This window comes from Hyaena hyaena, unplaced genomic scaffold (assembly GCF_003009895.1).
Source record: "Hyaena hyaena isolate Hyena2069 unplaced genomic scaffold, ASM300989v1 scaffold_1692, whole genome shotgun sequence".
NCBI classification, from domain to species: Eukaryota; Metazoa; Chordata; class Mammalia; order Carnivora; family Hyaenidae; genus Hyaena; species Hyaena hyaena.
Genome location: NW_024082328.1, coordinates 95,769 through 121,173, shown reverse-complemented (window position 1 = coordinate 121,173; position 25,405 = coordinate 95,769). Strand labels below are relative to the sequence as shown.

The 25,405-nt window shown below is 66.5% G+C and overlaps 3 protein-coding genes across 3 annotated transcripts in view; all 3 read left to right on the top strand.

Moving 5' to 3' along the window:
- Positions 1-12: 12 nt before the first annotated feature.
- C8G (complement C8 gamma chain) lies at positions 13-1,887 on the top strand. The gene is made up of 7 exons (XM_039224637.1): positions 13-484; positions 564-700; positions 831-901; positions 977-1,084; positions 1,364-1,465; positions 1,548-1,586; positions 1,672-1,887. The coding sequence occupies exons 1-7, from the start codon at positions 347-349 to the stop codon at positions 1,683-1,685; spliced, it is 609 nt and encodes a 202-aa protein (XP_039080568.1). The 5' UTR covers positions 13-346; the 3' UTR covers positions 1,686-1,887.
- Positions 1,888-3,698: 1,811 nt separating this feature from the next.
- On the top strand, positions 3,699-10,389 carry LCN12 (lipocalin 12). The gene is made up of 7 exons (XM_039224620.1): positions 3,699-3,747; positions 5,256-5,731; positions 7,548-7,684; positions 9,246-9,325; positions 9,407-9,523; positions 9,621-9,809; positions 10,350-10,389. The coding sequence occupies exons 1-6, from the start codon at positions 3,699-3,701 to the stop codon at positions 9,764-9,766; spliced, it is 1,005 nt and encodes a 334-aa protein (XP_039080551.1). The 3' UTR covers positions 9,767-9,809; positions 10,350-10,389.
- Positions 10,390-25,064: 14,675 nt separating this feature from the next.
- The window catches only part of PTGDS (prostaglandin D2 synthase), a 3,314-nt gene continuing 2,973 nt past the window's right edge, over positions 25,065-25,405 (top strand). Inside the window, exon 1 of the mRNA XM_039224644.1 lies at positions 25,065-25,257. Coding sequence (XP_039080575.1) covers positions 25,153-25,257 — 105 coding nt within the window. The 5' untranslated portion in view covers positions 25,065-25,152. The remainder of the gene's footprint in view (positions 25,258-25,405) is intronic.

The following is a 25,405-nucleotide window of genomic DNA, read 5'->3' as shown; positions in this document are numbered from 1 at the left end:
GCTGGGACCTACTCCGCTCACCCACAGCGCGGGTTCGAGACCTGGCGCTGCCGCTCGCTCGCCGCGGCTGCGGCCCTGGGTCGGGGGTCGTGGACAAAGAGCCAGAAGTTAACTAGGGCTCCTTAGGCAGGAGATGGCGCCAGAGCCCTCTCAGGAAGTGCAGAGTCGAGGAGGCCGGAGTGGACTCTTGCCGGGGGTGAGGGGAAGGGCAGGGTGCTCGGTTAGGCCGGAGGTGGACCGACGCGGACTTCCTGGGCCAGGCTTCCGGGTGACACCGGACAGTGGACTCTGACCCACGGCTCGGACACCCTGCCTCCGGCCTCGCTGTCTGGTGACTGCCACTGCCATGCTGAACCCCAGGACTGCCCTCCTCTTGACTGTGCTCCTGGCTGGGGGCTCCCTGAGCAGGCGGGCTCGCGGACCTCCTCGGCCCGCGTCCCCCATCAGCACTATCCAGCCGAAGGCCAGCTTCAATGCTCAGCAGGTAGAGGGGGCAGGTGGAGAGGCGGGCGCTCATGCAGCCTTTCAGGGGTCATCCCGTGTCCTCACGCGCTTGCCCCTAGTTTGCAGGGACGTGGCTCCTTGTGGCCGTGGCCTCCTCGTGCCGCTTCCTGCAGGAGCAGGGCCACCGGGCTGAGGCCACCTCACTGCACGTGGCTCCCCAGGGTGCAGACATGGCCGTCAGCACCTTCCGGAAGCTGTGAGTCCCCAGCCCAGACCCCTGACCCTGACGCCAGTCTTTCTGTGGCCTGGGCCAGAGTCCTGGGAGGCGCTGCCCAGGCTGGGGTCCCTAAGCCTGCCGTGCCAACCTCCACCCCCGCCCTCCCCAGGGATGGGATCTGCTGGCAGGTGCGGCAGCTCTACAGAGACACGGGAGTCGAGGGGCGTTTCCTGCTCCAAGGTGAGGGGAGGGCATGGGGGGGGGTGCAGGGCTGGGGGAGCTGGAAGCTGCCTCCGCTGACCCGGCCCTGCCCAGCCCGAGGTGCCCGTGGGCCAGTAGATGTGGTCGTCGGGGAGACAGACTACCGAGACTTCGCCATCCTGTACCTGGAGCGGGCGAGGCAGCTGTCGGTGAAGCTGTACGGTGCGTGCACGCGGAAGCCTGGGCTTTGCACACACTCAGGGCCATCCGTGGGGGGGGGGGGGGGGCCCAGACGGACACACAGCCCCTCCCTGCCTCCCTGTTTCCGCATTCTCTCCAGCTGAGCAGGGGTCCGGGGAGGAGCCCCCGCACACCGGCCCAGGTGTGGGGACAGAGGGGACGGGGAGGAGGGGTGGGTGTGTCCCAGGCACACGGGCCACACGCCCGGCACGCCCTGCCTGTGCCCTCACCACGTGCCCAGGAGCCCGATGTGCCCCACAGCCCGCTCACTGCCCCCAAGTGACTTGGCCCTGAGTGCATTCGAGCAGCGGATCCAGAGGGCCAACCTGACCGAGGACCACATCTTGTTCTTCCCCAAGTACGGTAAGCACCCCCCCCCCCCGCCTGCCTCACCCTCCCGCTGTGTGCCCTGCTCGTCACTCCTGACCCCCGCCCGGGCCCTCAGGTTTCTGCGAGTCTGCAGACCAGTTCCACGTCCTGGATGGTGAGTGGGCCGTGCCGGTGGGCGGTGAGTGAAGGCAGGGCACCCGCCACTCCCTCTCTGGCTGAGCCTGGTCTCTGTGCCCCAGAAGTGAGGAGGTGAATCCAGGTGGCAGCCCCGAACCCAGAAGGAGTGAAGACCCTGAAGGTGATGGCGTCCACTGCCCCACCCACTGAGCCCTGGCACCCCCTCGGGCCAGGGCCATCCTGGGGGGGGACTCGCTCCCAAGTGCATCCTGAAGCGGCCCCTGGCCCACGGGAACACGGGGAGGGGCACTGCTTTCATTAAACGCTGTCCAGCTTGGCCCCCGATTCCTTCCTTTCCGCACTGGACCTGGACCGGGGCCTCCATCTGCCCGTCGTCTCGTGGGCGCTGCGCCGAGCCCTCCTGTCCGTGCCCGGCTCTCCTCTGCATCGCGGGCCCAGCTGCCCTTCCCTGGTCCCTGCGTCTAAGCACGTGTGCCCTGCGGGTCTTCCTAGGCCACCCTGGGCGGGCCCCGTCCTGAGCCTGCCCCCTGCTCAGGCGTCAGGGTGCGTTTTCTAGAGGGCTGAGGAGCTCTGTCCACAGGTTCCCCTAGTCTTCTGCCGGCCCGGGGCTCCCTCCTGGGGACAGGCCATGCCCCCGGGGAGGGGCAGGCAGAGCCCCTCGCGGGTCCTGGATGTGGTGCCTGGGTCTGGGATGAGCTGGCATCCCTCTTAGTCGGGAGGCCAGGCTGGCCCCGTGGCTGCCCCTGCGGGCTGGTAAGCACTGATGGGGCACAGCACTGACCACCCAGGGCTGAGTCCAGTCCTGGCACCGGGCAGCCAGGCGCCCTGGGGGAGGTCATGAGGGTCATGAGGGTGGGCAGGCAGGGAGAATAAGGGGGGGGGCATCTACCCCAGAACGGAGGCAGCAGCCCAGCCTGGCTCATGCGCTAGGAGTGGGGTGGGCTCAGGAGCTTGGCGGACGAGGGAGGGAGCCCACACCCGGGGTCTGAGCGCAGTCACCAGGAACCAGGAGGCTAGGTTCTCTCTGCAGAGACCTTTCTGGAATGTGGGAACTCTGAGCCTAGTGGAAGATGCAGGTGGGGAGGGAGGGGCTGAAAATGGTGTAATGAGGTCTCCCCCCACACAGTGGCTGCCTGGAGGGGCCCTTCCAAAGGGTGCCCCCTGCTGGGGGGATGTGGAGCCCTGGGGAAGTCTGCCTTCCGCTGCCTCATCACTGCCCCGCAGGGTACATCGGGTGTCCTTTCCACACACTGGGGTCCCTCACTGGGCGTCCCCAGACAGTGGGGACCTCGCTGAAAGAGAAGAATCAGGACTGGGGAGAACCGACTCTAGAGGTCAGTCCAGGAAGCCACAGGGCACTCTTGAAAGAAAAGAAACAGAATTGAGTCATCCCGCATACCGCTCTCCGCGTGGGTCCGGACCCTGGGTTGGGGAGGTCCCACAGGGCTGGGGACAGCAGCCCAGCGGGCAGAGCCTGGACCCCGCTCCCGCCCCCGCTGCTGAGAACACTCTCCAGATCTTTACAACCGCATCCCCCCCCCCCCCCCCCCCCCCCCCCCCCCCCCCCCCCCCCCCCCAGTGTCGCTAACCCATCTTCTCCATTTGCTGGAGGGCACTGGCCAATTTCAGCAGCATAAATGGCTTGGGGGAGGGTGCTGTGCCCTAAGGGGTCTGGGGGCGCCCTGCTCCAGGACAGTGTGTCCGGCTCTGAGAACACCTCCTCCTCCGCGGGAGGCCAGCTCTCTCCTCCCCTCCGTGGCCTCCCTAAGCCTCACTGGGCAAGATCCAGGCCCACGTGGCTGTGAGTCAGCACCCTGGGGTGCTTCTGGCCATCCGTGCCTGGCACACACTTCCCATCCTGGAGAAATGTGTGTGCCTCACCCCCCCCCACTGTCCCCGGGGAACCAGGACAGCTTAGGGGGGTGGCCACCCCTCCAGCATTTGAGGGAGGGTCTGAGGGCAAATTATTGCCTCAGGCCGGGGCCAGACTGGGGCTGGAAGGTCAGGAAAATGGGCATTAACTTAGCCAAAGCTGGACCTGAAACCGGCCCCAAGCCCCGCTGTATTGGGACCCTCAAGGCACCCACCTGATGAGTGCTTCTGGCCCCGGGCACACGGGCCGGGGGGGATGCCCTGTCCCTGGAAGCTCGAAGTCCAGAACTCGCCACTGACTGATGGTGAGGCTCAGGGGCACCTGGGAGCTGGGCGCCCCTCCAGCCCCCATTTCCTCCCTCCCCTCCAGTGGCCTCCTTCCCTGGACCGCGGGGGGGTGGGGATGGGGACCACGCCATCCCAAGTGAGCCATAGGCCACAGAGCAGGAGGGACCACTGTCTGGTCCCATCTCTGCATGGCCACGTGGCCCGCTGGCGCAGGCCAGGCCAGGAGGGTGGGCAGTTGCTGGGAGGGGCCGGCAGCAGCCCTGTGGGGGCTCCATGTCTGCAGGGGGTGGGGACCATGTCCGACCCCACAGACGGGGGATGCCCACTCAATGTGTCTCGATGCTGGACTCCCAGGAAGACAGATATATGGGGCTGGGAGAAGAGGGGAAGGTGGGCAGCCCTGGTCCCCCAAGACTTTGAGGGAGAAGGGCCTCCCCGCAGGCCTCATATCCCAGAGTCCCACAGCAAAGAGCTGGATACAGGGCACATCACATGGGCCATAGCTCAGAGCTGGCATTGCCCCAGAGAGCACCTGCATGCGTCACCCCACATCCCCAGACAGAGAATGAGGGGCCCTGCTCTGCGGTCTGGGAGGGCTCGAAGGGAGGGATCCTTCTGGGAAGGCTGCATGTCCAGAGGGCGGCGCCAGAGGCCCTCCTGAGTGAGGGCAGGTCAGCAGCACCTGTCCCTCTGGGTCTCCGCCAGCAAGTCTGCAGGGGGTGCGGACAGGGGGTGATTTCAGTTGTCATGAACTTTATTTACAAAAGAAAAAAATGTTTCATGAACTCCAACTGTCACAAAGCACGTGAAATAATTGTAGTTCTAAGTGAATTATTTTTATGTAAATAATGTTAGTTTGTATTTTGCCCTTTAATTCTAACAGAGAATTTTTAATACCTTAGAAGAAAAAAAAAGTACCTTTAAAAAGCGTACACAAACTAACTGGCGGCCGTGGCTGGGGAGCTGGGGGGGGCGCTGTCCCGGGAGCCCACCCGGCGGAGTCCCGGGTCCCGGCGCCCGCGAGCCCACAGGCGGCGCACCGGTGGCCGGCGCTTGGCTCCGCTCCCGGGCCTCACGGGGGCTCCGGGGGCAGATGGGCCAGGACCCTGCCTGCGGGGGCGGCGGGGGGCACGCTCCCTGCGGAGGGGACCCTCCCCTCCCGCCAGCTCGCGGCGGGGCCTTCACGCGGGGCCGTTCCGCGCCCTGCTCCCGCCCCACCCCTGCCCGGGGTCAGGGCCTCGGGGACCCCCGGACTCCAGCCTCTCTCCCCGCCCGGGACCGCATCCTCGGGAAGGGCGAGCCCAGGGCACCACATCCGTGTTTTCGGGGGGAGAGGAAGGAACTGGGGAGCCGCTGGGGGCGCTTCCTGCCGCTGCTGTCCGGGTGGAGGAGCGGACGGGGGGGCGGGGGGCGGCGGGGGGGGCGGCGCGGGGGGGACCCCGCCGCCTCTCGGGGCCGGCTCCCGGGCCGTCGGGTCACCAGCCGCCGCGAGCGCACGGGCGCCCAGCTCCCCGCCCCCAAACAGCAGGCGGCCAGCGTCACGTGCGCGCCTTCGGCCAATCGCGTCGGAGGTGGGAGGAGCCTCGCCGAGGCCGCTCCGGGCGTCCTCCGCGCTGCCCCGGACCCGCCGCGCCGGTTGAGGGGGCGCCGGGCCTGCCCCTGGGTCGGGAGGAACGGGCGGGGGCCCGGGAGCGCCGGCCCAGGGCTTCCTCTCAGGCCTGGGGGGCCCGCCCGGCCTCCGCTGCGGCCGGCGCGTCGTGGCCAGAGACGGCCGGGTGGGGTCCCGGGTCGGACCGCCGCCCGCCGCTGCCCCGCCCCCAGGCTCCCCGGAGCGCGGGCGCAAAGCGCGCTGCTTTTGGGTGTTGGGGGGGGGGGGCGCTGAGACTTGGGCCGGGATCATCAGGGCGAGATCGGTGCCTGCCGCGGGGGAGGCAGCCGTCGGGGCTGCTGCGCCAGTTTCTGGTGGACGGTGATCGCTTTGGGAAGTTCAGGGGAAAACAGGTTACTTGCAACTTGTCTCCGTGTGGGCCCGTCTCCCCAAGTAGTTGGGCCATACTGAGCAGCGGGCTCACGGAAGGGGGGTGCTGCCCTGCAGGCCCGGATGCGCAGCCACCATCCCCCTGACCCTCCCCCTGGCCTGGGGCCCGCAGCTGGCCCACAGGGGCCTTGATCCACCCGGGGCGATGCGACTCGCTCCTGGAGGAGGAAGGGCCAGGGCTCACGCCCTTCCATGCAGAGGAGCCGTGAAGCACCCAGGCCTTGGGAGACGGGCGCTTTCTGCGTGACCTGTCCTGGGCTCCCCTCCTCAGGACAGGCTGCTGGAGGCCCAGGCGAGGGGAGGAGGGGGGGCCCAGGACACTGAGACCCGGGCTGGGGAGAAGGGGCTCACAGGCCAGGTACACACCCTTCCGAGCTGTGTCATAGACCCCAGCACCTCCGCACTGGGCTGCGTGTGTGGGATCGGCTGTCTTCTATCCAGGCCCCAGCTCCGAGGGTGGCCAGGTGGGCTACATGCCCAGAGCCTGGGCCCTCTTGCACCCAGGCTAGTGTGCGGGTACCCCACTCCCACTAGGCTGGGCTTCCTGCCCCCTGCCCTCCCTCTGGCAGAGGGGCCACTGCGATCCGCCCCTCCGTCACCTCAGTCTGGGTGCCCTGGCTGCCTGCCCCGCCACCCCCTCGTCTGGCCTCACTGGCCGGCCGCTGCCCCTGCACCCTCTTGACTGTAGGGCCCCTTGGCCCTGTTCCTGCCCCACACTGTGATTTCTGGGACATGTGGGGCAGCGTGGGGGGCGGCAGGCTGGGCTCCACACTGTGTTCCTGCAGCAGGAACGCCGCGCCCCTGACCTTCGGGACTAAAAAGGTCAAGCTCCCTGTGTGGGATGGAACATTCTGGCCTCCACCCGGTAGCAGGAATGCTGCTGGGTGGGACTAGGCTAGGGAAGCGCCTCCGGCCTCTGACCACCCCCACTTGCATGGGGCACCGGGAAGGGGTCACAGGAGGTGTGGAGCTGGGGGTCTCAGGGATCAGAAGGTGAGGTCCAGAGACGTCCCTGGGAGCTAGTGGACCCGCAAGCACCCCGAGCACCTCCCTTCCTGGGCTGGGACCCGGAAGCCCTCCATCTTTGGAGGGCAAGATCTGAAGATCTGAAGAGAGCCCACCCCCAAGCCCCCTGCGCCCACCTCTTCGGCCAGTCCTGAGCAGGAAGGGGCGGGGCACACACCCCTGGGGAGGGGCACCTGCCAGGTGGGCCCATAAAGAGGTGAGTATCTGAGACAGCAGCGGCGGCCACTGGCTTCTCCGTCCCTCCTGGGATGGGGCCCTGGTGTGCCCTGTGGGTGATGTTCGTCCTGCCGAAAGCCCTGAAGGGCCAGACCTCAAACACCCAGCCGGGCATGAGCTCCGTCTTACAGAGCTTCCAAGAAGACCAGGTCTGGGGGCCGGGTGGGAGGGGGAGAAAGTCAGCCAGGGTCCAAGTGCAGGGAGAAAGGAGGGCCCTGGTGGCCGGGAAGGCGCCGCGCAGGGAGCCCAGCCTGGCCACGGGCTCCTCCGTGGAGGGTCCTGACCTCTAGCAGAAAGAGACCCTGGACAGACCTTCCTGGGCAGCTCTTCCCTCCTGTGTCCCCCGCCAGTCCCTGTGAGGTGGGACATCTCAGTCCCTCCGCACAGATGCGGAAACGGGCTGAAAAGGCCAGCTGCCGGGCAAGGTCACCCTGTCCCTGCCAGGCCCTGGGAGGCCCCCGGCTTGGTGCAGGCGTAGCCACTGCCTGGCGAGGGTCTCAGGCTGCCGTGGGCTCTGCCGACCCCGGGTCCCCACAGTTCCAGGGGGAGTGGTTTGTGGTCGGCCTGGCGGGCAGCACCCACAGGAAGACAGACAGTTCCTTGCTGAACCCGTTCACTGCGACGTTCGAGCAGGATGAAAACAGCCGCCTTAAAGTGTCATATGCCATGACCCGGTGAGTGAGGGTCCCTGACCTGTGCCTCCAGAGGCCGGGGGCTTCATGGCTCAGGTCCGGCATGGGCCCGGGCGTGGTTCCCCCAAGGCCCTCTTCCTAAAGATCAGCTCAGGCTGCTAGTGCCCTAAGCCTTGTGGGCCACACACAGAGGGGGGCATTTACCGGATCACAGACTCAGAAGAGCCTTGGGCGCTGATAGATCTCAGGTACAGCTGGATCCAGGAGCTCAAACCGTGTGATCAGGGCCCATCACTTCCTCCCTCTCCGTCTCTCACCTCTGCTTGCCCTGCACTTCTGTTCAGGGAAATTCTCACCTTAGAAGGATAAAACAGCCTAGGCTGATGTCCTTCTCAGGGTTCTGATCCCAGAAAAGAGAGAGCATCCTGGTCGGCCTGGCAGTGGCCTCTGACTGGTTCTGGAGTCTCGGGCTCCTCCTGGACCAGCTGCTGCATCCAGGGTGACAGGTGCCCCAGTCGGTCCCCCTGGGCAAAGTGCCTGTGGACCCCCTGGTGGGGAGGAAGCGCCTGAAATGAGGTGGGGGTGGGGCAGTCCCCGTCTGGGGTACCGATGCCGCCTTGCCAAATCTCTCTCAGGCCTGGAAGCCCTGTGCGCCCACCTGCCTGGCTATGGGGGAGGAGAGAGCCCAGAAAGCTCCGCTCAGGGCTTTTGGTCTCCCAAGTTATATAAACAGGAGCCTGACGCAAGGTGGGCTTGTCCTGTCCACCAGGGCTCACCCTAGAAGCTGAGAGCCTCTGAGGGTCTCCACTCAGCCCCTGCCCCAGCCTGTCGGCCCCGTTGAAGCCACCCACTCCACCAGCCACCCCAGAACCCCCACTGCAGCGTCTCAGGCCCTTGGGTGCATCTGACTGGCCTGGTTCCTACTAGAGGTTGATTACTGGGTGCCGTGGGGGACAGAGAGCCCAGAGCAGGTACAGCCGGGCGGTCTCACCTCCCCCCGCCTGCAGCCCGGCCTGCTTCTCCAAACAAGTGCATTCGCCTGGAGAGGACCCTGCGCTGCTGGCCGGCTCCCTGAGGCCGGAGCCCATGCAGGGAGGGGTCCCAGGCCCGCACAGCAACGGCCGCCCACAGCCCCCACCTCTCCCCGCCTGGCCCGGCTCAGCGAAGTCCAGGGCTGCGGCCAAGGGCACCAGCCACAGTGCCCAGCTGAGCCCACTCAGTATTCCCAGAGGGGGCCCTGTGGCCCAGAAAACCCCTTTCTCTCACCGTTGCACGTACATGCACGTTTCAGGGCCTGTTCCCGGCTGAGGAGGAGCTGCCGGTGGGTGGGCTGGACAGAGGCTTCAAGGTGTCACCGGCTCACACCCCACTCCCCCAGGAGGGACACGGGGGCCCCCAAGGGGCATGGAGTGGAGACAGCTCTCCCTGGGGACAGCAGCAGTCTGCTGGGCCGTGCCCCTGGCTTCAGACAAAAGTCTCCTCCTAACAAACAGCTGTATTCTCTCAGGGGCCCACTTTGGGGCCAGCCCCTGGGAAAGGCTGGAAACCAGTGGTCCGGCCGGGTTCTAGAATCTTCCTCCTCTGTCCATCGCTGCTCTCACAGGGGCCACCGCTGTATGACCTGGTCTTACGTGCTGATTCCAGGGGCACATCCTGGGAGATTCTCCGTGGACAACACTGAGGGTGAGGGGGCGACAGGTGAGAGGGTGGCGTGGGGAGGGCACTGGTGGGCGTGCCCCTGATGCTGTGGCTGTTCCCCCTCAGCGCCCGGGCGAGACCCCGAGGAGATCCAGGTGTACGACACTGACTACAGCTCATTTGCCCTGATGCTGTCCAGACGACAGTCGAGCAGTCAGAGCATCGTCAGGGTCAGCCTGCTGTGTGAGTCCTGGCCAGCGGCCACAGCGGAGGCGGGGGATGGGGCGGGGGGCGGGGCGCCCCAGTTGCTAAGGGCTGTGCTGTGCTCATTGGGCCCCAGGCAGAATGTGGGTGATACAGAGCCACATGCTGGAGAAGTTTGTCATCCTGGTCCGAGCTCAGGGCCTCTCGGTTCACAACATCGTCTTCCCAGACTTGACAGGTTACAGGCTCTCAGGCCGGGGCAGGAGCCTGGACCCAGCGTAGGTAGCTGCCCGCGGGCCTCAGAAGCCCTGTGGGAGCCCCGCAGGTGAGTGTGGACTGCGTTCAAGGCCTACCTGTGGGGTCCCGGCAGCCCCAGAGGGTTCAGCCTGAGCCCAAAGTGGGGGGGGTGCCCTATTTGATCTCTGTCCCACCTGGGCACCCCCCAGCCTGGGCCACCTCCTCCGCATTCCAGGAACATTTCCCACCACACCCCTGCCTTCCCCCCTCTGGCCCTTTACAGGTGTGTGGCTGCATGAACACGTACTGGCAGACGTGTGCATAAAACACGCTTGGACATGCAGACGTCCGGACACGGTGCCCACACGTGACGTGTAGCCATGTAGACACCCACACACGTGCACCCACAGGCGCACACACACTGTGCACTGGCCTCACAAGCACGAGCGCTCACCTGCATGTCTTCATTGAGTCTGGGGGCCCGGGTGGGGGCAGGGTGGTACCCTGGAGGGCACGTCCCTCAGCCCCTGGCTGGCCTCCCCCTTCCCCAGCCCGGTCCTCCCTCGGCCCCCGTTCCTCTCCCCTCCCTGGAAGCCGCCAGCTCTCGTGCGTCTTGCCTCCTGCCCAGCTCTGGCCCGGCTCTCCTCCGTCCTCCGTCCATCCGTCCGAGGCTCCGGCTCCCCGGTCAGACCGGCCCCTGTTGAAGGTTGACGCAGCTCCCGCCCCGCCGAAGCCCGTCTCCCCGCCCAGCACTGCCCCCTTCTGCTCTCAGCACGAAATAAACGCTCTGTGCTGGGGTCCAGGCCTGCGATGCACCGTGACCTTGGGGTGGGTAGGGGAGGCCCGAAGTAGGGGTGTCAGCCCACTCATGGCCACCCCCAGCCCGCCAGGCCTGTCCTCCCCCTCCCGGCTCCCGGGGATGCGCGTGCGCGTGCGCGTGCCTGTGCGCCCGTGTGAGCATGTGGCTTTGCAGGGCCTTGTGGACTGCACAGCTTGGTCCCAGGACAAGGCCCCTCCATCCTCCCCACTCAGCCCTCCGCTGGGCAAATTCACAGACCCCACCTCCGCACCCACCCCCCGCCCCGAGCCCTGGAGCTGCCACTGGGGTGCAGCTGGGGGCCCAGAACACGAGCCGGCCTCGTACCCTGTCATCTGGAGGCCCTGGCCTGGGCGGGGTGCAGACGGTGGGCACGCGGGGACGTGCAGGGACAGCTTCCCCTGGCCTGACCACCACTGGGTGTAGGGGCTCTTCGAGTACCGAGAGCCACAGCCTGGGACCCCAACCCGGCTGCACACACTTGAGGAGCGGCTCACAGCTGCCCGACCCCCGGCAGAGCCAGCTCTCCTGAGTCGCCCCCATCTGGGCCCCACGGAGCTCCAAGAGGAGGGGCGCAGGCCAAGCCCAGGGCCTGAGTGGAGCTCCTCCCATCGCAGATCAAAGCCTATGTAGAGAGGCTTCTTGCTCTGGGCCTGCTCCTCCCTCAGGGCGGTGCTCCCCCACCTGGGCCTGCTCCTCCCTCAGGGCAGGGTCAGCAGGAGGGAATGGAAGCAGCCGGACTCTCCGTGACCCTCCAGCATTAACCCCCGGGGAGAGGGGACCGCCAAGCTCACACGAAGCTCCACGTGGTGACAATGGTATTGATGGGCTGCCCGGGGCCTCCCCTGCGCAGGGGGAGGCTGCTCTTGGGAGAACCTTCCAGGCCATATACGGTGGCGGGCTGTCGTCGTGCATGAACCCAGGGCCGAGGCCAGAGTAGCCACACACGTGCCAGCCGGGGAGGCCGCGGGCATCTGGGGCTCCCCCAGCCATAGCCCCCCCCAGGGGGGGCCCTCCCCCTCCCCCGGGCAGGCGCTCCGCCGTCACCCATTGGCAGGAGCCCGAGCATGGCCGGCGGGACCCTGAGGGCACAGAGCCGGGGCCGGGTGGACAGGGAGGGGGCGCAGCCGGGGAGGCGGCCACCCCTGCGCGAGACGGAGGTGCCCTGTTTCCTGGTCTGGAGTGCAGTTTATGACTCTGAGCTACGCAGGACCCCTGGGCACGACTTCTCCGGGTCCTCTGACCTGGCGGCCCTATGAGGGGCAGAGGGAGGAGGGTCCCCATCCCTCAGTGACTGGCAGGGCTCACTCCGCCCTGGGGGGTGTCCCCGACTCCCCCCGGCCCGCTCCCGGCCCCGTCATCTGAGGGCAGGGGTCCCGCCGCTTCTAGGGAGGGGTGCGGCGTGCGTCCCCGCAGGCCCAGGTGGCGTGACGTGGCTCCGCAGGGCCGGCGCGCCGCCTGCCGGCCTGAGTGTTGTGACAGCTGTCCCCCTGGCTGGCTGCCCGGGCGCCCCCTGGGCCCACACGCCCCCGGCAGCTTCTCTCTGAGCCTGCCGAGGGCAGGTGCGCTCTCCGGCCGGCCGGCCCTCCCCGCGGCATGGGCGCCCGGCGTCCGGCCCGGCCCTGGGGCCGCTCGGCGTTGCAGAACCTCTGACAAGCAGAAACCCTATGAAGGGGAAAAGGCTCGGATCCCGGGGCCGAGGACACAGGTGGGGCCAGCTGAGCCCCGGGCGCAGACTCCAGCTGCACCGGGTCCCCAGTCCACTCGGCCCCCTGGGGCAGGCGCTGCCCGCTGTTGCCGGCACCTGAGCCTTCGAGGCAGGAAGGTGTTGGAAGGCCGCCTGCAAGCCCATGCCCGCCTGCCCCCGGCCCCCCGGAAGCCTCCGGAAGCCATTTCTCTCCAGCAAGCCCTTCCTATAGGTCCAGGACTACAGTGGCCACGTGACAAGCAGGGCAGACGTGGGTGAGGAGCACGGATTGTGTCCCTCCCCCCAAGGTGGGCGTCCGGGCTGGGGTGGCCCTGCTCGAGCCTGGCCTGAGCCGTGGCCTTAGTGTTTGAGGGGACACTGTGTCCAGGAACTCACGGGCCCGCGGCGCTCTGTCCCCCAGCGGCCGGGGCCTCTGAGGGCAGGAAGTCGCACGGGAGGACAGGACTGTCGTCTGGGCGGCCGGAGGGACTGGCCTGTTGCAGGGGCGCCCTCCCCGCCCCGGGGGGACCGTTCCAGGGGGAGCGGCCCCCCGGGAGGGAGAGCCAGCAGAGCCCAGGGACCTTGGGGCCCCAGTTCTGCATCTGAGCCTGCTGGGGACTTGAGCACGCGTGGTGCGGACAAGCCAAGGCAGCAGGGCAGGACGGGCGGGGTGAGCCCTGGGACGGAGCGGCGCAGGCTCAGGCCCCTGTGGGTCCGGCCCGGGGCCGAGAGAGGCCAGGGCACCTGCAGGGCCGCGGAGGGCGGGGGGGCCTCATCTGACGACGGGCGCTCTCGCCCCACCTCTTGGACTAAGTAATTTCTTTACGGCATCATTTTCTCTCTTTATGAGCTGGTAAATATTGCTTTGTCGTGGTTGTTTTTTTAATGTTTTATTTATTTTTGAGGCAGAAACAGAGCATGAGTGGGGGAGGGTCAGAGAGAGGGAGACACAGAATCGGAAGCAGCTCCAGGCTCCAAGCTGCCAGCACAGAGCCCGATGCGGGGCTCGAACCCACGAACCGTGAGATCCTGACCTGAGCCGAAGTCGGACGCTCAACCGACTGAGCCCCCCAGGCGCCCCTGTGTTGTTGTTTAAAACCCTCTGTAAGTTTTCACTTCTGTGGCATCCGGCACATTCGCACTGTTGTGCAGCCTTTGTCACCCGGGTCCAGGACTCTCCCTCTTCCTAGACTGGATTCTGTCCCTTTACACACGGCCCCTCCCCCCCCCCAGCCTCCCGCTCTCTGTGTCTGTGACCCCGACTCCCCCAGGACCTCCTGGGAGTGTCCACTCCTACAGAGCGTGTCCCCCTGTGACGGGCTGACCTCACTCAGCACAGGGTCCTCCGGGCCATCCACGTGGTAGCCGGTGTCGGGATTTCCCTCCTGTTTAAGGCTACTGTTCCGTGGTGGCCGGAGCACGTTTGGCTCATCCATTCACCTGTCGGCCCCTTGGGTTTCTTCCACCCACGGCTGTTGCGAATAAGCCGCCATGATCCTGAGTGCTCACATCTCTCTTGAAGACTCTGCTTTCTTAGCCTTTTCACTGTTCTTTGTGAGTTAGCCTGGGGGTTATGAGCTCATCCTTGAGTTACTACGTTGAGTACAGATTCACGTGTTCGCCACCTTCTGGCTGGTGTAATTATTTACCACACTTTGGTTCCATTCACACCCTCTGAGATTTTGTTCCATCTTTGATATGTATTTTAATTCTAAATATATTTTACTCCCCTCAAGACGTATTGAGGGTGACCAAGACCGTGGTCCGAAGGGTCTGCCCGCGTCCAGCCTTTTCTCTGCTCTTCGACCCTCCTAACCACGGTGCTGCCACGCAAACGCTCTCCTTCTGGCTGAAGGGCATCCTTTAGTATTTTTTCCTTGCAGATCTGTTAGCGATGGATTCTCTGGGGTTTCATTTGTCTGAAAAAGCCGTTACTTAGTTTTCATTTCTAAAAGATGAGCTTCTATTTGACACACACTAAAATGGACATGATTTCATTGGACGCTTTGATGGCCTGTGTCAACACAACCCAAAAGAAGCTGCGGAACATTCCATCATCCCAGGAAGCTCCTTGGTGCCCATTTGCAACTGGTCCTCAGCAATCTCAGCCCCGACGACCACAGAACCAACCCCATCTCTGCGGAGGAGGCCGCATGACTTGGAATCGCTCAGTGTGGAGCCTCGATGTCCCTGCAGGCCCAGGGCCGCCCCGCCCCAGGTCACTGTGAGGTCGAGGGACAGCTGTGTTTACTTCGTGACCCCTGTTGTTAAAGCTAACTGAATACTTCTTAAAAGAAAAAGTGGATCAGAGGATTTTTTAAAGAATTCATCATATGTTGTTTTAGAAGACAAACATTTAAGACATGAGGCTAAGGAATGCTAGGTTATTTCAGAAGGAAGTAGAATCAATCCATCAAGAACACATAAGAATTTTCAATTTGTATGCGACTAATAATACGGCCTCAGAATAACCAAAGCAAAAAACAGGACCACAGGAGAGAGACAAACCTGCCGTTGATGAAGGGGAACTTCATATACTTCCCTCAGGAAACAACCGTCCCGCTGGGAACGTGAGAGCAGAGGGGGGCGGGGGACAGAGGCCCAGCTGCAGCGCAAGGGTGAAGGGGCATCACCAAGGAGAGGGCTTGGGAGCCGGGTAGGGGGGACAGGGCATCCCCAGGTGCCTCAGGGATGGGGGCCTTGCGGAGGGAAGACCAGGCAGGGCTTGTCCCGGAGTACTGGCCCAGACCGGGGTGGCTGTGGGACCTACTAGGGCTGCTGGCCCGATCCGGCAACTGGCCCCCACTTGGGATCCCGTGATGGCTGGGAGAGCCGTCGTCCTGCCCAGGAAGCCCTGTCACCATCTGGGCCTGCTGGGTCTGGGAGCAGCCCCTGGGGGCTTCCAGCGCTGACCCTGCGGGCTTCCTGGAGGACGAAGGGAGGGGAGCAGGTGGGCTGGCATAGTCCGTGCACCGGGAGGGGGTCTGAGTGGGCAGCCTGGGGCCTGTGGGTGCGGAGCTGGCTGGAGCCCACCACACCCCAGTCCTGCCCTGTACCCCTCTGTCTAATTTCTGAGGCCTCATGCCCACTCTGGGCCCTGGGGAAGCATCTTTTCCCAGCGACCCCCACACGGTGGGTAACCTGGGTCTGGTTCCCGATTCCCCAAACCACCCCACGCCTCCCCCACCCATGCGCCCGAGCACACATGCACGCACTCACACACACACACACACACACACACAGTGAGGACCCAGGGACCTTATGGAGGACAGTGGCCCAGACTGAGGATCATGCACGTTGCCGGGGAGCACCCCGCTCCACGTGTGGCCAGAGGATGATGGGGAAGGGGTCTTGGGAAGGAGCCCCTTTGTTCATCCCAGGGTGTGGGGAGGACTAAGAGCTGCTTGGGGTGTCCTGAGGCCCCTCCACTGGGAAGAGAGAGGGGGTGAGGCTTGTGCGTGGGGTGCTCTGGGAAAGGGCAGGTTCCCAGGAACGGGGCTGGGCTAGACCTCCCACGCTGAGCTGCCCCCCCCGCCACAGGGCCCCCTACCATGGTCAGGCAGAGGGGCTGCAGGGGTCAGGCCCTGGCATGGAGGGAGGACTCCGTGCTGGCAGGCCAAGCTCCCCGGTCCCCCCGCATGTGAGCTGACTGGTCCTTGGGAGCTGGGGGAAGGGACAGACCCTGGGAGCGTGAGGAGCCTCACCAGGAATCTTGTAGGCTGGGCCTCCGCGCCCCAGCTCCCCAGAGAACCCCAGAGTGACCTCACCCTTTCCTGCTTCGCTGCCGGGCTCACTGGGGAAGGCTTTTGGACCCTGGGTGCCCGTGGCTAAAGCTCCATGTGCCCTGTCCCAGGGCCCGAGGTCAGCGTGTCCAGCATCACCCACTACCCGCGGTCTACCAGGAGTCAAGGGGCTCAGCCAGGGGCTGCCTCTGGTGTCCTCCTGGCAGACTGGAAACGAGGGCGGGCTCGAGAGGTGGGGCTCAGGGAGGGAGGTGGCGGGTTTCTGTAGCCTTGGGACGAGTCTGGGCACAGACAGGCCAGGGCACCAGACCCGAGGACCATAATGGGGTCTGAGCACCCACCTCCCTCCCCTGGTGAGGAGCCTAAGGTTCCCAGGCTGTTGGGGGGACATAGAAACATGACCTCTGCTGTGCGCATGCACACACACACACATGGACGGGGTGCACACAAATACACACGGCCGCACACATGGACAGGATGCACACACAGGCACACACACGGACAGGGTGCACACACAGGCGCACACACACATACACACGGACAGGGTGCACACACAGGCGCACACACATACACACGGGCAGGATGCACACACAGGCACACACACGGACAGGGTGCACACACAGGCGCACACACAGGCGTGCACACGCAGGTATAGGCTCCATTGTGCTTGTTCTGAAACACACTGTGTCTTTCGTGTCTCTGGCATCAGGCAGGAACGCGCTGGCAGAAATGCTATTTTGTTTTGAAGGAAATTTTTTTATTTCCTGGGCTTGTGCGGATGAACTGGAGGTTGGGTTTTTTCCACCCTGTCAGCTGCTGGCACTCGGGGACCCTGGACAGCAGATGTCCCGGGAGCATCCGTGCACTTCGGCGGGGTCCCCTGGCTCCGTCCCAGCCGGAGAGGGGGAGAGGGTGTGAGGGGGGGTGGGCGCAGGCTGCTCCTGGGGCTGGTGGCCCGGAAGCTGGTGGAGGCCTGGACTGTCCCTAGGAACAGACTCCACTCTTGGGGCTGGGGGAGGGGGCAGCCCCGCACATACCCTTCCCCTGCGTCTCTGGGGCCTGTTTCAGGCCTCGCCTCCCAGAAGGCCCCGGGGCCCACTGCACCTGGTGAATGGCATCCACGGCCCCCTGGGCCCCGTGGGCCCCACCTGGCCCTTCAGGTGCAGGGAGCTGCCCTGCCCTAGAGCCGCCTTCGGATGGTCAAGTTCACTTCCACTCAGGGCTGTGGCTGAGCTGGAGGGAGGGGTGGAGAGGGCCCGGGATGGGGTGTGGGCAGCGTGGGCACAGGGGTGGGTAGGGAGGGTGCTGGTTTTGCAGATGAACATGATCAGGGCCCTGGCCCCCGGCAGACCTGCTTGTCTCGGGGGCGGGGCGGGGCACAGCGAGGCCGGGACACCCCTCCCCGACCTGGGTAGAGGGTGGGGATCGGCCGCCCGAGGTTCTGAGCCTGGGAGAAGGGAGGGAAGGACCGCTCCCCACAGCCCTGCCGCCCTGTCTTGGCAGAGGCGGGGGTCTCCCTCCACCTAGGCTCGGAGAGGCTCCAGCCCCCACCGGGGCCGCCACCGCCCCCACACGGAGCCCGCGGCCCGAAGCCACCGTCCGCGTTCAGCTCATAAGTGCCGGGAGGACGTCATGGGCTTCCCGCCCGCCTTCCCACGGGGGCTCCCGCCCGGCAGCGCTGACGATGCCGCAGGGGTCGGAGGCGGGGGAGGCTGCCCTGGGTCTGGGCAGGCCGGCTTTGCCCCCGCCGCACCCGGGGCGCCCACACCGCCCCCTCCCAGATCGTCCCAGCCAGACGGCCCACCGGCCAGGGCCCCTACCAAGCACAGCCCTCCCTGACGCTGAGGCCCAGGGGCCCCTGGGACCGAGGAACAGCTGTGGCTGAGCTGGACGGAGACCCTGCCTCGCTGTCAGCCATGCAAACCCACCAGGCGTAGGGGCCCAGGGCCAGCCTGGGCAGCGCGGCCCCTGTCCCTGCTCACCTCCCAGCCCATCCCGACCCCTCTTCTGGGGCTGAGCCCCCCCGCCCCCCCACGGCCAGGCGAGGTCCCGGGCACGGCTGTCCTGGTGGCCCTGAGACAGCTGGGCTCTGTGACCGGCGTTCCGAGCCCGGAGAGGGCGAGCCTCTGTCCCGGAGTGCGCGCAGCCCAGGTCCTGCCCGTCGGGAAGCCCCTTCCAGGCCAAGGCTTCCGAGACCTCCCTTGACCTCTGACCCCATGGCTCTGTGACCCCAGGCGCCCCCCCTCCCGTGCAGCCACAGCCCTCACCGCCCCCTCCCTACCTCCCACTCCCCTCGGGCTCTTCCTCAGACAGGAGACAGGGCACTCGCTGCCTCCTAACCCCCGGCCCCCCAGACCCACCGCCTGTCCCTCTTTCCCTGGGGGGGGGGGGCAGTGTCCCATCTCTTTACTACAGAGCAGGCCCTGCCTGGGTCTCCTGGGCCCACTCCTGTCTCCAGGGTGCCCTCCATGACTGCTGCTCACAGTCCCAGGCCCACCTCAGCCCAGTGTGGGAGCCCAGCCGGCCCCCGGAGGGAGGGGTCTGCGCGGCCCAGCCAGAGGCCAGGGGAAGACAGTGGAAGAGGGTGACTTTCAGGCTCCAGAGCCAGTGGCTGCCAGACTGGATGGGTCCTTTCCCTCCAGAGAGACTGTTCCCAGTGCCCATCAAGGCCTCGTTGTGGCCTGTCCCCTGAGGCCACATCTGTCCCCATACTCCTCCCCCATCAGAAATAAACACTTGGTGCCAGGAAGAGCCGGCATGACCGCCAGATGACCCGTGGGGGGGAGGGGGTGCAGGCCAGGCCGTGGTGGCTCCCAGAGCTCCCAGGTCCTGACCAGGCCGGAGCGGGGCGTCCTCTCCAGCGCCTGTCCTCACTTGACCCCCGGGGGCCTCCGCCCTGAAGACCAGGCACTGTGCTGGGCTCTCGGGACCCCCAGAGCCGGCCTCACACACGGCCCACCCCCGATGGCGTGTATAGGAGGCCAGCCAAGGGCCTGGGGTGCCGGGACGTGCCCAGGCCCACAGGGCCCAGAGCCCCTCCCCCAGGCCCCAAGTGCCCAGCCTGGGGCCGGCCCTGCTCAGAGCTGTGGCCCCCTTGAAGTCACCCCAGGCCCCAGGGAAAGGCAGGAGCGCCCACCTCGGGGGCAGGTTTAGGCCCAGGACCAAGCACCAAGGCCTAGGCCTCAGTGGGAGACTCTCTGGGATCAGGAGGTCCTGTAGATGCCTGGGCCAGCCTGACATGGCCAGGCCACAGAGGCAAGGAAACTTCCAGAATCGGGAAACTCCACAGGGGCCCTGGATGAGCAAGCCTCCCGGACAGAACTGTCCTCTGGCTTCCAGGTCTTTGAGGAGAGGGATACCTGGGCTAGCGGGTGGTGACCTGGGGAGCCCATCTGTTGAGGCCCCCCTGCTGCATGGGGCACATGAGCCCCAAGACCTCCCACCCAGCCCTCGAGCAGGTGAGGGGTATCCTTTACCACACCCCCCCGCACTGCCTGGCGGGTCTCTGGAGGCCATCTGCCCCGGTCACCCCGACGCTGACTGTCACAGCTACGGGGCGCGGTGGGCTTACAGGAGCATGGTGGGGGCAGGCTGCCCTCCCTCTGCCCTTCCAGAAGCGGCCAGCCAGCCCCCAGCTCCTGCTGGCCGGAGTGTTCTCAGGTTACCAGGAGGGCTCAGCCTCGCCCACGTTCCCCCCTGGAGGGCTGCTCTTGGATGCAGGGAAGCCCCTGGGACCCGGGGTGTTCCCGCAAGGGGGCCTCTCTGATTTCTGCCCAGACCGGGCCAGACACTGTCCCCCCGGTCCCCTGCGCCCCTCCTGTGTCTGTCCTCTCTGCTTCGGCTCTGCCTCTGTTGACCCCTGGCCAGCTGGAGCCCTGGCGCCTGGGCTGGTCTCAGGGCCTGGGCGGGGGAGGGGTGTGGAGAATTTCCACACGTGCAGGTCTGCGCTGGCTGCACCTGCAGCGTCACTCTGCAGACCCAGCACCCCACTCCTTCTGTGGGTCCCAGTGCCCATCAGGGTCATTAACCTTGCTGCCCCCCCACTCCCTGATTCGGGGCTGGCCGGCCCGGCTGCCTCGAGCCTTCTTTCCCAGTGTGGCGCTGGAGACAGGGCTGACCCAAGAGCCTGGGTCAGGGGCAGGGAAAGGGGATAAGGCCTTTGAAGATTTTCCAGAATATTCTGCCTAGCAGCTTCTTGTGACTCAGGGCCTCTTCCTGATTTAAAATTCTTTGGGGATCCACCAGCCAGTCTCCTCAACACCTTCCATGGGAGGAGCTTGGGGCAGGGTAAGCTGCTAGGAGGCAGCTCTGGAGGGCAGGGGGCAGGGCCCGAGGGGCTGCCTCTGCCCACCCACTCAGGGTCCCCTCAAAGCCCCTTCCCACAGGCTGGGGGGAGCTGATTGCCAGGTCGAAGGTGGGTAGGGTCCACAAGGTCCCTATCTGAGGCCAGAGGCAGGGCAATGGCCTCGATGACCTCTCAAGGCTGAGGCCGACGCCTGGCATCCCTGCCGACCCCAGCCCTCCGCAGGCAGGTGGCCGTCCTAGACTCTGCCTGGGCCCCAGCCTCATGGGTGGTGCGTGTGCCCTGGCTGGTCTCTGCCCATGGAGCCCCAGAAGGCGCTGCGTCCAGAGCTGTCTGCGTGCTGCGGAGGGCCTGACCTGAGGTGGGGGGGCTCCCAGGTCAGCCTCTGGGGGTCTCTCCCCGCACCAGGTCCTGGCGTGGGGCTCCTGAGAGACCCTCGTCTGCCCCGCAGGCTGAGAGCAAAGCCCTGCCCTCGCGGGTCAGGAGCACGCACTGCCAGCCTCCCCACGCCATCCCTCTGCGAGCCATGAGCAGCGCCTGGTCTGCCCAGCCGGGCATTTCTGCTGCTGTCAGCGGTGCCAGGAGGGGCCTCGCCAGCCCCAGCATCCAGCAAGTTCGCACCCCCATCCCCCATCCCCGCATCAGCTGAGCGGGGCCTCTGGAGGGTTGCTGACCACACAGGGCCCAGCTCAGAGCAGAGAGTGCAGGGGGAGTCCCGTGACTGCAGTGGGGGGGGCGGAGGCCAGGAGGGACAGAGGGGGGGGTCTCCTGGATGCCAACCCCCCCCCGCCTCCCCAGGCCTCCATCATGCACCATCCGGGGGGCGGGGGTGGGGAAAGGGACCAACATCTTACAAGTAGCTCAGCAGGACGCGTGGCAACGGCCAGACCCCACTGGACCCGGCAAAGGTGAATCAGCTCTCAGGGGGCCTCCTCCCCTACCTGCCGGACCACCTACCTACTGGGCCCCGGAATTGTGCCCCAGGCCCCAGCCTCCCACCAGACCCCACCTGTCAGGGTCCCCTTCCGGAAGGGCTAGGTAAGGGCCTGGAGAGAGGGCTCGGAGCGGGGGGAGGGAGGGCCCAGGGCCCCGGGCTCAGCCCAGCTCTGCCCACAGGCCGCCAGAAGCTCCCCCGTCTGCCACAGACGGGCTCCCGGAAGCAGATCTGTCCCAAGGGCTGGGAGGCCCACACCCCCCAACTCCCTGTGAGCTGGGAGCATCCTCACTCCCTCTGCACAGATAGGGAAACTGAGGCTCAGAGAGGCCAGCCGCCAGCCACACCAGAGTCACTCTGGTCGCGGGGAGCTGCTCCTTCAGCCGCCAGCGTGGCTGCCCCAGCAGGAGCTGGCGGGGTCCTCTGGGCCCAGCAGGGTCCGGACGGCAGGGCGCAGGCTGGGAGACCAGGGCACGCGGGCCGGTCACTACAGGTGGGAGGTGCCACGGGGACTTGGGGAAGGGGCCACGGACCTCCCACCACCCAACCCTGGGCGTGTCTGGCTCTGACCTCTGGGTAGACCTGCTACCGGGGCGCTTGGGGAGGGGACACAGAGAAGGGCAGGTGTGGGGCGCTCGGCTCTGGGGGCTGGGCGGGGTGGAGAGGGGCCTGAGGGTGAGTCCAGGCGCTGGGGAGTCCCTGGCACAGAGTAGGATGTCACCCAGGAGAGGGTGCCACGCCTGGGGGAGGCTATGCCGGGAAGGCCTCCCGAGAGGGGAGGGTCTGAGCAGGGGGGCCTCTTTCGACCACGGGCTGGGCCGGGGGCATGAGACTCATGGCCCCTCCGGCTGCAGCCCCGGCCCCCATCCTGCCTGGCTGCTCACCCCTCACCTCGCCCACCGCCCTCTCTGGGTCGCAGAGCATGAGCTCAGTGTGCTGCTCACCGGTGCAGCTTGCGCATGGCAGCGGGGCCTCCGGAAGGGGCGCACACAGCCCACCCCACACACAGGCGAGCCTCTCTGGGTAGCAGCCTGTGCTGGGGGGCAGGGGCCCTGCCCCCTGGAGGGGCCCCGACGCCACGGAGGGCGCACAGACCGCCGATTTTCCATAGTGCTCTTCCAGCTTCCAGCAAGCCGGGCCCTGGACACCCTTCTAGGAGTCCATACCCCACCGCTGACCCAAGATGAGAGCCGCCATCCCTGCCCCGACCCAGGGCCCTCCCCCAGGTCAGGCCTCCTGCCCCACAATGTCTATGGAAAGCCACCTGGGCCACAGGGGGACCAAGGGCCAGTTCCCGCCCCTCCGGGCCTCTGGTCCCCAGCCACGAGCACGTCATCCCTTGCCCCGCCGGTCTTCACTGGGGAGAAGGGACGTGGGGGCTACCTGGCCTTCTGTCCCCCACCAGGGAAACGGGGGAGGAGGGACAGTCCCCAGCGCTGGGCCTGGGGGCCTACAGGAGCCACTCTGTCCTCGGGAGGAACTTGTCCCGCCAGGATCCGTCAGACCCCCTGGGGATCCAGCTGCAAGTGTCCCTCCTGGAAGCTTAGCCCAGATGACAGCCGTTGAGGCCCACATGTCCGGGGTCCTGGTGTCCTGGGTCACCTAACCGCCTCGCCCTGGGGGATGCTCACCCCTGGCAGAGGGGTTCCTCTCCAGGGGTGGCCTGGCCTGGAAAGCAACCTCTAGCCCAGCCACTCAGAGAGTCACAGGCCCCCCTCAGGCCAAGGGGTGTTCAGCCGATGAACGGGGAGGAGACCTGGTGCCCATACGGGGTGCAGCCTGTGTCCCCCAGGCCTTCCCGCCACGTTCCTCTCCCGGCCCCTGTCCCAGCCTGAAAGGAGCTCCCAGATCTATTCCTGGGCCAGTGCAGTGTCCTGGGGGTCAGCCCCCCCAACTGCTGCCTGTTCCAAGAGACTGTCATCCCACAGCCTAGTACACAGGCGGCACCTTGGGGTCTGGGGCTGACAGGAGGCCAGGGTTGAAGGGTGGGGGTCTCAGGGCTGCCTCCGCCCCTTCCCCTGCACTGCCGTCCCCCTTCCCTGCACCGCCATCCCCCTCCCCTGCATTCCCGCCCCCCTCCCCTGCACCGCCATCCCTCTCCCCTGCACCACCACCCCCTCCCCTGCACTCCCGCCCCCCCTCCCCTGCATCGCCATCCCCCTCCCCCGCACCACCACCCCCTCCCCTGCACTGCTGCCCCCTTTCTCTGCACCAGCACCCCCTCCCTGCACCGCTGCCAGTCACCCTCTTAGGTGTCTGCTGTCTCTCACCGCCTCACCCCCTCACATTTGCCTCTGCCCAGGAAGACAACGCCCACCACCACCCCCCCCCCCCCCGCCAGCCCCAGCCCCAGTGAAAAAGCAGGAGCCCCTCCCCATGGCACTGCTCACCCTGCTGCTCTCCCAGGCTGCCCTGATGATGGAGCTCCACGGCACCCCCTAAATAAGACCGTCTGCTCCTCCACCCCTGGCCACGGGGGAGGGGGTACAGAGGGCAGCACATGCCAACCTCACACCCCTGGCCTGCATATCAGGGCCGCAGAGCAAAGGCGCAGAGGGAGGAGGCAGGCTCCAGACCTGCGGGCGGCCCAGCCCCTCCCGCAGAACGGCCACACCTGTCTTCACCTGGCAGGTGAGATCCGGGCCTCATCCCCACCAGTCCCGCCAGGACACGCTCAGCCACCTGCAGCGGCCCACGGCAAGGGCTAGCCTGGGCCAGGAAGCCCGACGCCCTGACCTTGCCAGGACCCCTGGACCTGGTACCCACCCTCCTGCCGTCACAAGGCAGGCGGCAGTACCCACGCTGGACCCACTTAGGGAGCTGACCCGACCCCGTGCCTCCCCCTTGATCGCTTCTGAACAGCCTCCAGGCCACTCCAAGCCAGAGGCCAGGACTGCCAAGAATCCAGCTTCTGGGTAGAAACCCTGGGACAGGAGCCTGCACCCCCTAACGGGCTGGGTCTGTGTCTGCAGATGATGGGCTCCTGCCCCCCACTGCCCACAGCGACGGCCCCTCCGCGTCTGCACCACTCTCAGGACACTCCCCTGCTTCGTCTTCTCTCCCAGGCTCCTCGCCTCCCCCCGGACACTCACGCCCAACCGCCCACAGCTGCTCAGCGCTGACACCCACTCGGCCCTGAGCTGAGACCCTGCTGGCCTGGGATGACCTCAGGACGAAACAGGTGACACATGTGAGTTCTGAGCCCGGCCCAGGACTCAGAGGCAGCCCGTCAGCCTGGGGAAGCCTCCGAAGGACGCAGTCCTCTGGAAGGTGGGGACCCTTGAGTCCCATGCTGGCGGGGACACAGGCCCGAGTCTGTGCAGGGAGCCGCTGGAGCACACTGGTGGGCGGGACCAGACATGAAGGGGGCCCCAGGCTGAGAAGGGCACCCACGGGGCCACAAGCAGCTGTGCCCGCACACCCTTGAAGGGCAGATCGTGTTACTTTACCTGGGCCCGTTCCCCGTCAGCACCCAGCCCACCAGGCCTTTCAGGGCCAAACTCATACAGTGTGAACAGCGTCCCCTCCCAGGGTCCCTGAGCTTGGAGAAGGAGACGGAAGGGCTTGTGAGAGGGGCTCCAGGCCCCGGGGCAGAAGGGACCAGAGGCCCTGGGCACGTGCCCCACCCCCATCCAGGCTGCGGACCCAGGGAGGACCAAGCTTGCAGGAGCCTCTGCCTGCCTCCCCCACCCGCAGCCCCAGGTGGCGGGGCCCAGGCGGGTCCTGGTCAGAGCCTCTTACATAAGCAGCCGGGCGGGGGGCAGCTGGGCTCGGCTCTGTCCTCCCCCAGCATCACGAGCCTGCAGTGGGCTGTCCCTGGGCCCTGGGTGGAGGCCAAGCCAGGCCCATAAATAGGGGTCTCTCCAGTGGCCTCGGCTCCTCCGCTGGCTCCGTCCCTCTGGCCGCACCGCTGGCACCGCGGCCGGCGGCTGCCCCTCCCCAGGACCATGGCCGCTGTGCACACGCTGTGGGTGGCGCTGCTCCTGCTGGGGGCCCTGCAGACGCGGGCCGGGGCCCAGGCCTCCCTGCAGCCCGACTTCCAACAGGACAAGGTGAGGGGCTGCCCCGCCCAGGCCCCGATGCGCACCCGGCGCTGCGAGGGGAAGGGGGCGCTCTGGGGGCCGAGCTGTCACCCTGGGAAAAGGGGAGCTGAGCCGCAGGAGGGGGCCCAGCGGGAGACACCCGCCCCCCCCCCCCCCC